This window comes from Ranitomeya imitator, chromosome 1, assembly GCF_032444005.1.
Source record: "Ranitomeya imitator isolate aRanImi1 chromosome 1, aRanImi1.pri, whole genome shotgun sequence".
NCBI classification, from domain to species: Eukaryota; Metazoa; Chordata; class Amphibia; order Anura; family Dendrobatidae; genus Ranitomeya; species Ranitomeya imitator.
The window spans coordinates 910531343-910543595 of NC_091282.1; the positions used below are offsets into that span (position 1 = coordinate 910531343).

The 12253-nt window shown below is 43.9% G+C and overlaps 1 protein-coding gene across 1 annotated transcript in view; it reads left to right on the forward strand.

The window, feature by feature from the left end:
• Nucleotides 1–276: 276 nt before the first annotated feature.
• Nucleotides 277–12253, forward strand: part of PARM1 (prostate androgen-regulated mucin-like protein 1) — a 97905-nt gene continuing 85928 nt past the window's right edge. Inside the window, exon 1 of the mRNA XM_069743501.1 lies at nt 277–530. Within this exon, the coding sequence (XP_069599602.1) occupies nt 458–530 (73 nt within the window). The 5' untranslated portion in view covers nt 277–457. The remainder of the gene's footprint in view (nt 531–12253) is intronic.

Here is a 12253-nt window from a genome sequence, read left to right on the forward strand (position 1 = left end):
TGGACTGGGCAATATACTACGTGGACTGTGCAATATACTACGTGGGCTGGGCAATATACTACGTGGGCTGGGCAATATACTACGTGGACATGCATATTCTAGAATACCCGATGCGTTAGAATCGGGCCACCATCTAGTACCCTTATAATCTGCTCCCATGAGATCACACAGAGAGCTCCAGGAGAAAGTATTGCCGCTGTGCCCAGCAGAGGCCGCTGCGTCCAGCAGAGGGCGCTGTGGGGCCGGTCGCTGTCACTCGCTGTGTACAGTGACTCTGTGGGAGCGGCGTGGGAAGGTGCGGGCGGGTCTGTATAGGCAGCAGAAGGCAGCATGGACTGCAGATGTCACAGTGCTCCCAGCTGGTCAGGCACCTGCTCCTGATGTGTCACACGCCGCCGCCGATCCCGGCTTCTGCACCGCTGTGACCGATCTCTGAGCTCTGGCTTCTTCCTCCACCATGGACATAAAGTGGGGTGCGGGGTCCCCGCTGCTGTGCTGCCCTCTGCTGGCCTGCCTGCTGCTCCTGCCAGGTAATGCATAGTGAGTGGTCCTGCCATGTGGGGGCTTCTCTTATGGGGGACATCTGATAACTCACTGAGTGACGGGGGCTTGTTCTTTCTTCATTGAGTTAGAGGACTGATTAACCCCCAAGAGACCCAAAGTGACAGCTATGGGGGTCGTTCTAATTAGTGGGGGTGCCAGAGGAATATGGGCATTCATTGCTTATTCTTCTTCGTGCAGATTGGTGACTGATCTATATATGGAGATTATTACCAGTAATATCTATATATCTAATGCAAGGTATTGAAAAGGGGCAGACCCTAGTGCTTACGGTGGGCTCACACCGGCGATCGGCTTCTTTTCTCTCTTGCCACCCGTGTGTGGCCCGTGTACAATCCATTTTTACAGCAGCAGCCATTAATCATTTACTTTCCTATGTGACAGAATTGTATTGTATCCATAACGTTATATTGTGTCTCCGTACGGCTTCCGATTGTTCTCACGCTCCCATAGACTTCCATGGGCTTATATCATGATATCCAGAAGAAACTAGTGCACGCGGCCATTGTTTTCACACACAGATTCGGTCAGTGCCCGGCCCCATGGGATAATATTAGTCCGTTTTTTCCACAGACCGCCCTTGTGTGAACGAGCCTTTACAACACTCACAATATAGACATTACGCGCCTGTTCTACGCCGAGGTGGCCACGGTGACGACATGAGTGTGATGGGGCAAGGTCTGCTGATTTCTGACACTTTATTTTTGTCCACAGAGTTTTGGAATGTTTGTGAACAGCGTCTGTGAGGGAAAAATGTCATCGATAATTTCAGGCTGCGCTCAAAAGGTTCAAAAAGTGAACGGAAAGCAGATAAGGCAGATTATAAAAGCTGCAGAGAAAGTCGTGAACTCCGTCCTGTAGGAAGCAATAAACTGCGAGAAATCCCCCGCCGATATGTCTGTGATATCTGTACGTATATAGCGTAAGCTACAGAGGAGGGCGCGATGTACGCTGTCAAAGTTACTGACATTGATAGAATCGTATATATCTATGTGGATATATATATATACAATGTAGATATATATTTATTATCTACATATATATATATATATATATATATATATATATATATATACAGTTACGTATGAACAGATATCTTGTAAGCGCCTGACGTGGGCACTACATGTCTTATGACAGTTACTGACAGGTGCTGAGTATTAGTTGCTGATTGACATGGGCACTATGTATCAGTTGCTGATTGACATGGGCACTATATATCAGTTGCTGATTGAGGTTGGCACTATGTATCGGTTGCTGATTGACATGGGCACCATGTGTCAGTTGCTGTTTGACATGGACACTATGTATCAGTTGCTGATTGACGTGGGCACTATGTATCAGTTGCTGTTTGACGTGGGCACTATGTATCAGTTGCTGATTTACATGGGCACTATGTGTCAGTTGCTGATTGATGTGGGCACTATGTATCAGTTGCTGATTGATGTGGGCACTATAAGTTGCTGATTCACTTGGGCACTATGTGTCAGTTGCTGATTGACATGGGTGCTATTTGTCAGTTGCTGATTGACTTGGGCACTATGTATCAGTTGCTGATTGATGTGGGCACTATAAATTGCTGATTGATGTGGGCTCTATGTATCAGTTGCCTTTTGACGTGGGCACTATGTATCAGTTGCTGTTTGACGTGGGCACTATGTATCAGTTGCTGATTGACATGGCCACTATGTGTCAGTTGCTGATTGATGTCGGCACTATGTATCAGTTGCTGATTGATGTGGGCACTATAAGTTGCTGTTTGACTTGGGCACTATGTGTCAGTTGCTGATTGACTTGGGCACCAGGTGTCAGTTGCTAATTGACTTGGGCACTATGTGTCAGTTGCTGATTGATGTGGGCACTATGTATCATTTGCTGATTGATGTGGGCATTATAAGTTGCTGATTGATGTGGGCACTATGTATCAGTTGCTGATTGACGTGAAGTTGCTAATTGATGTGGGCACTATGTATCAGTTGCTGATTGACGAGGACATAATGTATCAGTTGCTGATTGATGTGGGCACTATGTGTCAGTTGCTGACTGACGAGGGCATAATGTATCAGTTGCTGATTGATGTGGGCACTATGTGTCAGTTGCTGATTGACTTGGGCACTGTTAGTTGCTGATTGACTTGGTCACTATGTGTCAGTTGCTGATTGATGTGGGCACTATGTATCAGTTGTTGACTGATGTGGGCACTATAAGTTGCTGATTGACTTGGGCACTATGTGTCAGTTGCTAATTGACTTGGGCACTATGTGTCAGTTGCTGATTGATGTGGGCACTATGTATCAGTTGCTGATTGATGTGGGCACTATGTGTCAGTTGCTGATTGGTGTGGGCACTATATTAGTTACTGATTGACTTGGGTACTATGCATCAGCTGCTGATTGAGATGGGCACTATATATTAGTTACTGATTGACTTGGGCACTATGTATCAGTTACTGATTGACGTGGGCACTAAGTATCAGTTGCTGATTGAGATGGGCACTATATATTAGTTACTGATTGACTTGGGAACTATGTATCAGTTGCTAACTGACATGTGTCAGTTGCTGATTGATGTGGGCACTATGTATCATTTGCTGATTGATGTGGGCATTATAAGTTGATGATTGACGTGGGCACTATGTATCAGTTGCTGATTGACGTGAGCTCTATCAGTTGCTAATTGATGTGGGCACTATGTATCAGTTGCTGATTGACGAGGACATAATGTATCAGTTGCTGATTGATGTGGGCACTATGTGTCAGTTGCTGACTGACGTGGGCACTATGTGTCAGTTGCTGATTTACATGGGCACTATGTGTCAGTTGCTGATTGATGTGGGCACTATGTATCAGTTGCTGATTGATGTGGGCACTATAAGTTGCTGATTCACTTGGGCACTATGTATCAGTTGCTGATTGATGTGGGCACTATAAATTGCTGATTGATGTGGGCTCTATGTATCAGTTGCCTTTTGACGTGGGCACTATGTATCAGTTGCTGTTTGACGTGGGCACTATGTATAAGTTGCTGATTGACTTGGGCACTATGTGTCAGTTGCTGATTGACTTGGGCACCAGGTGTCAGTTGCTGATTGACTTGGGCACTATGTGTTAGTTGCTGGTTGATGTGGGCACTATGTATCATTTGCTGATTGATGTGGGCATTATAAGTTGCTGATTGACGTGGGCACTATGTATCAGTTGCTGATTGATGTGGGCACTATGTATCAGTTGCTGATTGACGAGGACATAATGTATCAGTTGCTGATTGATGTGGGCACTATGTGTCAGTTGCTGACTGACGAGGGCAAAATGTATCAGTTGCTGATTGATGTGGGCACTGTGTCAGTTGCTGATTGAGTTGGGCACTGTTAGTTGCTGATTGACTTGGTCACTATGTGTCAGTTGCTGATTGATGTGGGCACTATGTATCAGTTGTTGATTGATGTGGGCACTATAAGTTGCTGATTGACTTGGGCACTATTTGTCAGTTGCTAATTGACTTGGGCACTATGTGTTAGTTGCTGATTGATGTGGGCACTATGTATCAGTTGCTGATTGATGTGGGCACTATAAGTTGCTGATTGACTTGGACACTATGTATCAGTTGCTGATTGATGTGGGCACTATGTGTCAGTTGCTGATTGGTGTGGGCACTATATTAGTTACTGATTGACTTGGGTACTATGCATCAGTTGCTGATTGACATGGGCACTATGTATCAGTTACTGATTGACGTGGGCACTAAGTATCAGTTGCTGATTGAGATGGGCACCATATATTAGTTACTGATTGACTTGGGCACTATTTATCAGTTGCTAACTGACATGGGCACTATGTATCAGTTGCTGATTGACATGGACACTATGTATCAGTTGCTGATTGACTTGGGCACTATGTATCAGTTGCTGATTGACATGGGCACTATGTATCAGTTGCTGATTGACATGGGCACTATATATTAGTTACTGATTGACTTGGGCACTATGTATCAGTTGCTGATTAACGTGGGCACTATGTATCAGTGTAGCTTGTGATATTACTACTATGTATCTCTTGTAAACCAGTGACATGGACACTGTGCACTGTAAGCTATGAACATGTGGCTGCTTTTGGTTTGGGTGTTATTTCTTTGTTTGTTGTAGATGTTTGGGATTTCAGTATTGTATGTCGCAGGGAGGTCTATGGACCATAATTCATACGTAGAGTTCCCTGTAGGAAGGTAGGACTCAGGGAGAGGCTTTTACACTTAACAAAGTCTCTGTTTGCTTTTTTGTTGCTATTAGCTCTTTATTATAAAGGTGAAGAATTTATATTCATTGTGTGAAGATTGTTTTTATAACAACACAAAAGTGACATTTCTGGGATGAAGAATGAGATGGACAACACCGCCTTACATAACCTGGAATGAAAGGAGTGACCGTGCAGCACTAATCTACAATGGGCTGCCACTTTTATGCCAGTGGCAGCCAATTGCTGGTCATATCTCTGTGAATGACACCTCACCACCGTGGTCTGGGATTAACCCTATTTTAAGGGCTTTGAACACATCTTTAAGGCATTTTGAAGGTGGGTAATTCAGCAGGTCTAATGTCCCATGTCCATCTGCATCTACAATGGACATAGTGCCAGATTTGTCGTGCAGCACATACCCCCGGTGCCGTACTGATCCCATTGACTCACATTAGAAAGCTTCACGGGTCTTGCTGTAGTTTTGGTTTGCGACGGAACCTCCAATGTAATTGTGAACATTGCCTAAATTCTGATAGTTTGGGATGAATTACCATAATGAGGTTATCAGTGGGGAGATCATTACTAATATGGGGCAGCAGAGATCACTGTGTGATTATTTGTAAAACTTTCATCCTTATTCTTTTTTGATAGGGGATTCTCTGGAGCCTCCCGGAAGATAAATGACATTTAGAAATTATCTAAGGTTTTCCCACCCCGTCTTGGGAATTGCCATCTTTATTGGATTATTTAGCAGTTCTCACGGTAACTTTAGACGGGGCGCTCATTAATCATGTATGTGCGGGATACTAAATACCAAAAGCAGCGTATTTGTAATAACGGCCCTTCGTAGAGAATGGATCCCCTTGCTGTGTCGTTATGTAGTATGGTTGGTGACAATGGAACTATATGTTTTACCCTCACAGAATGATGCACCTACATATAGTTATTAGTGCATAACACTTCTAGATATGGGCACTTCTCACCATAGGACTGGTCTTACTGGGCACGTGACACATTTATCTCTGCTACATCAGTAACCCTATATCATTATGGTGAGGACGGTAACAAGATCGTCATTTTCTTCCTTGCACTGTGCTCTGACTGAAGACTTTCAATTTAACCCCACTCTCCCCATACTGCCTGGGGAACAAGACTGACTATTGTGTATCCAGCAGGAAATATGTTTCATTCCCGTCATGACTACATGGTCATTCCAGTGGCGGCCATGCCAGGTTACAGAGAATAGCCCCTTCACTGCTGGACTGTTAGAGCTGGTTTTAGTGAACAGGTTCTTTAGAGGTTACGTGTTATGGACTCGTGTTTAGTGGATAATGCAGAAGAACAGGATTTACTGCGGCCTCGTAACACAGTGGTTAACCCTATTATGACCACTTGTATGTGTTTCAAAGAGCAGACATTAATGTTTTTTGGGGCCTGGATGTCAGTGAACTTTGATGGAAGCTTTAAAGAAATATTCCCATTTCCAAGATCCTATCCCAGTATGTAGTAGGTGTAATAATAATAATATTAGCAAATTCCTCCAATTAGAAATGTAATATAGTTTTTTTGATTCGCTATGTCTCTTTCCTCATGTGCAGGCATTGCAGGACCTTTGGTATCCGTGGTTACGACCACTAGCCGCTAGCTGTCACTTTATTAGTGGACGTAACCATGGATACCTAAGGTCCTGCAATGCCTGCACATGAGGAAATAGTACTGAAATCCCAACTATCAAAAGGAAATTAACTTTACCCCCCCCCCCAGCAGACTTTGGCTTTCAGTCATAGGCCGGCGTGGCTTCAGTCAGCGCTCAGTACATAGTGAGCGATAGTGGTAAGCACACCCTGCACATTGACTGACAGCTGCCTTCTCTTCAGCGTATCAGTGCTGACAGCTGGCAGTCAATGTGCCAAGGTGTTCTTTACAGCTACCACTCACTGTATACATACTGAGCAGTGACTAAATAAAGCTAATTTTCTCCCAGTAGCCGGGCTCTCACTGCAGCAGCCGGGTAGCTTTCTTTGGAACCAGGGCTGTGGAGTTGGTAAGCCAAACCTCCGACTCCTACGTTTCCATGACACCGGCTCCAACTCCACTAAAATGGGCTCCGACTCCACAGCCCTAACAGGGCTGTGGGGTCAGTTAGCCAAACCTCCGACTCCTGAATTTCCATGGCACCGACTCCGACTCCACCAAAATGGGCTCCGACTCTGACTCCACAGCCCTGTTTGGAACACCATTAACCTGTCAATTAACCCTGTATCTGTAGGTTAATAATGTTTTGAGACATAACAAGTTCTCTTTAAATTAAAAATTCAATGAACGATCCTCTTTTTGTCACAAACCCACCTCAGATATTCTAATCTTCACCTGGTATAAAGTCAAAGAAAGGTGGATATTTTTGTGGTCTATTTAAAGGAAAAATATGTAACATGTTATTGCTGTTTTTGCCCTCTATCAGTAATAGCAAAATAGCTAAGGAGAAAATAACATAGATTCTATAAAATGTCTCATTGGTGCTAAAACATGAGAAAAAACAACAACAACTCAGCGTTAAATAGCCTAAGGGCAGAGACACACTGCTGTATTTCTCCTGTGAGAATGGCATGGCACTGCACGGACTGGCTGGACTGGCCGGCCGGCACCTCTCCTGACCTGAGCATGACAGCATGATGGATTACTATGTAGCTCAGGTCAGGAGAGTGGACAGCCAGTACGAGATTTACGATGCGATTCTGGGCATGAGAACCACAGCAGTGTCTCTGCCCTAACAAAAAAAGTGGTATAGCTGCTTATGTCATGCCTGCCGGAGGAATGTGTCTGGTCAGTAAAGTGTACACCAAAATACACAACATATAAAACTAGCCCTAGGGCATGTGCACTCGACATCTTTTTTGAAGAATTGTACATAAAGTCCTGCAATGTCATGTCGACATTGCTGTGTACGTGTCTCTTCTATTGTCTCTTTTAACCACGTCAGGATTTGGACACCTTGTTCGGGAACATGTTAAGAGAAGTGACATCTTCATTCTTTGGCCATCTTTGTTGGGAGGCTGCGTGCTCTATACACTGGAAAGTATGGAGCAAGGATGTGGGCGGCAGAGCTGCCAAAGGACTGCCAAACCACCTGCGAAGATGCTTAGGAAAACGTGGCCGCCAAAAATCGTCGGTTCCACCTAACAAAATGGGATAAAACCCCGGAATGCTTTATTTTTTACATCTCGGGCAATGTGCGCACAGTCTTTTTGCTAAGTTTACGAGTGGAAACAAAGTTTTTGAGGAGTTTTGAGATTTGGAGGAGGATTTGAAAAGTTTACGTTCAGTTTTTTTGCTCCAGAAACTTCTCAAAAAACTCCCAAACTGTGCACACAGGCCAAGGCTGGGTTCAGGTATCACATATTCCGTATTTGGTGCAGATTTTCCCACCTGATATTCAGATTTGAGTGCAGATATCAACCGTTAAATTGCAAAGGCTAAAATGAAAATTTCTTAAAGAATCAATTTCTCCTTGGTTCCTGCACCAAAAAAATGATAGCAAAAAACGATTTGTGTGAATGAGATTAGGTTAAAATTCAGGAGGTTTCACGTGTGGAAAATCCACACTAAATACGCGATGTGTGAACACAGCCTAAGGGTATATTAACACATAAGAGATTTGTAGAAACTTCTGCAAATAGGAAAAAACCGCTGCATGTGCGTGGATTCCTACAATACACCCAAACTTTAGTGTTGTGCCAAAATAACAGCATTAAATTGAGCCAAAAATTGGTCTGGTTAACAAAGGGTTAAGGGAAACTTTCTGAAAATAGTGCAGTTTACCCTTGCAATTCTTTATTGGTGAGTTCCTTAGCAAGTGCTTGGAAGAGACATTTCTGCCATCTGGCATTACCCCGGCCGCTGGTAGACAACTCTTGTTGCTAGTTGGGTACAGAAATAAGGCGGTAATTACCATATTACGGAATAACCATTACCTGGCTCATGGGCTGCGATCTTATGGCATACTCATGGGCTGCGATCTTATGGCGTGCTCATGGGCTGCGATCTTATGGCGTGCTCATGGGCTGCGATCTTATGGCGTGCTCATGGGCTGCGATCTTATGGCGTGCTCATGGGCTGCGATCTTATGGCGTGCTCATGGGCTGCGATCTTATGGCGTGCTCATGGGCTGCGATCTTATGGCGTGCTCATGGGCTGCGATCTTATGGCGTGCTCATGGGCTGCGATCTTATGGCGTGCTCATGGGCTGCGATCTTATGGCGTGCTCATGGGCTGCGATCTTATGGCGTGCTCATGGGCTGCGATCTTATGGCGTGCTCATGGGCTGCGATCTTATGGCGTGCTCATGGGCTGCGATCTTATGGCGTGCTCATGGGCTGCGATCTTATGGCGTACGGCTCTTCTTTCTGCCCTGACCATGATCTGAGAGTTGGTGATTACACTGTGGAGATAAGCGTCCTTCCCTTGTGCGCTATAAACACCCACTCTATGGAAAATTGGGAAATGTGATATTGCACTGTGTGAAGGTTCCTTCATTTATGGTTTGGGCTTTAAATGTATCATTGGAAATGTTGCTTCACGAGTTACTTCAAAAACCTTTGGAAGAAAAAATGTTTTCTGCCATTTCTGGCAAAGAATTAGCTTGACTTGAAACACAAAGGAACGGATTTAACAAACTAAAAATGTGCAAAAATGTTGTTACCTGGGTTTGTGTTGACCCCAACTCCACAAACTCTTTAGAAAGTGAGTGCAGCTTAAGGGGGTGGGCCAGGCCTAGTGCAGCTCCACACATTTATTACAATTTATGCCACAAAATTGGTGTTAATTGTAGCAATATTAGCGTAGTAATGGGACTCGTAGTGCCAAGAACTATGGCGGCCTATGAGCATTGAGCAGTCTAGTACAAATCATTCAGTGTGCATTGCTTACTATGGTCTGTTGTGTAAACAGGCTGTTAAACGACCACTGAGTGGTAAAAGCTTACCGCTCGGCGATTGTTTAGTGTGTTAATGCCACCAGTAGGTCCATGTGAATGGAGTCCTAACACCTCTGTTTCTTAGTGCTCTCCATACACTCAGCTTTGGTACAACAAGGTGCTTGATTGCTAACTTAGCTCTACTATTCCTGGGTGCTGTCTCAGCTCTGCTACTGCAAGGTACCTGACTACTTACTCAGCTCTCCCGATCCAGAGTGCGGTCCACACACTCGGCTTTGCTGCAACAAGGTGCTTGCCTGCCTGTTCGTATCTACTGATCTAAGGCGCCGTCTGCACAATCAGCTCTGCTCCAGCCAACGTCATACCTGCTTACTCCTCTCTTCTGATCTAAGGTTCTGTCCATACACTTAACTTTGTTGCCTGTCTACTCGTCTGTCTTTTCCATTGTGCTGTGCGCACATTGAATTCTGCTACATCAAGTTTTCACATGTAAAGCGCCATGGAATAAATGGCGCTATATAAATGTATAATAATAATAATCAAGTTACCTACATGCCTGTCTCTACTGATTCATGGTATTATTGGCACACTTGACTCTGCTGCATCAAGCACTTTCAACTCCTTTGGGTCTTTGCTGTTCCCTTTGTTGTCTGACTAGTCCAGCTCCACTGCTGCAACTCCGGTCTGTCACTCTGACCCTGACCTGCAGCTTAACAAATCTATCTCACCAGGTGAACCAGTACATTTTTCAACATTGGCATATGGGTAGCCAAATGTTGTTAAGAGACATATGCCTGTTAGTGTTTATGCCACATCTTGCTTTGCCAGACTCTAGATCAAGACGGCATACAAAGCTATTGTCTTGATGAATTCCCAAAGATTAGAAGCAATAGTAATGGTTGGGTTAGATATGTTGTATGTATGTAATTTCATATCTGTGCCTTTATTTGGGGGTCTTTCCGCCCCTTTTATATGGTGTCACCATTTACAGTCTTCCATAGTCAGGTGAGGTGTCCTCAATATTGAGCATTGATGTGGCTGATGGGAGACATCATGAAAGACATCCGTAGGGTGTCTGTATTGAAAGCTCTCAGTTTGTAATTTGTGTGTTGTCCAGGAAAATAATGGAATTACACAGGTTATCTACAAATTAAATGCCTACAATAGGATCTGATTCTCTCATGAAAACAACTTTTGGGAAAGTTTTCTTTTGTTCCATTGACAACATTGGATCCCGTGTGACAAAAGCCCGAGTCTTACTGTATATGGAAGGTAAATGTAGATGAGTTGTTGAGAAGTCCTGGAAAAGGTGGCCATGTGTAATGTTTGACACAATATTTGCTTATGAGGGTAAACATGCCATCTCCATCATTCAGGGGGAATGAGGAGGACACGCTTGAAGTATGGCTAGGTCTTGATGTTGACACCCGTCACGTTATGGGATGTTGCATAGTGTCATCACCGTCTATAGTGAGAATAGTAAATATTGGTCATCGGAGGTATTCCTAGAAAATGTTACATACACTCGACATTGTGCAGTTTATATCAGTGTGATATACTCACCCGTCCCAGCTCCCACAATATTAACCTCTGGTAGAAGCTTTCAGGTCAGACCCCATGGGAGCACTAACAAGTGTAAGTGCCACTGAACCAGCATGGTGGATAGTAATTTGGACCATTAGGTGGTCTGATTGGCCAACCAATTACATGAGACAGCCAACAGACCAATTACCGTATCTGATGGGTTCTTGGAACTTTGTTTAAAGGGAACCTGTTACCTCTTTCTTAGCTATTAAACTGGCCCCAGTGTGTTGTTAGTAATGCATTGTGACAGGTGACAGGTTCCCTTTAATTCCCCTTTGTCTTGCCACCAGGGCCAGCTATTGTATACTTTTTTGACTACTGTCTTGGCTCACTATTTTGTCTTAATTTTGTATTCTGTGTTCCTATTAAGCCCTGAAAGCCCCTACTGGTTTAACCCTTGGACTGCATGATTCTTCTCTTTACCTTCTGATTGACGCTTTGCTCCGTAACCCGGCTTCCCTGATCAAATTTATTTTTTTTTGTCTCTATTTCTGTGGTACTGACTTTTTCGGTTTATATCTTATCTTTCTCATCTTGACAGAGGCTATTTTGCTATTTCGAAGCAGCTAGGGATCTCCTACAGCACTTCCCTCTTAAAATGTAATAAAGTGCAATGAAGGCATAGGCATCCTTTGGACCAAAATTGGCATCAATGAAAACTTGGCTCGGTGTGCATAAAACAACCTCTCAACGTGCTCCGTCAGCAAAAGTAAAAAAGGTTACAAGTAGGGCTGTCAATTCGGTAAGCCAAATCTCCGACATTTCCCTGACTCCCGACACCACAGCACTGGTCACTACTGAGCATGTCCATAAAGTGCAGCACAGATTCATCTCAACTAAAAGCCGAGACCTTTAGATCAGGAACAGAACAGACATTTATAGGACATTTCATAACTTTCCCAAATTATTATAAAAAAAAATGACAGCACATCCTGTATTGTACTACTGC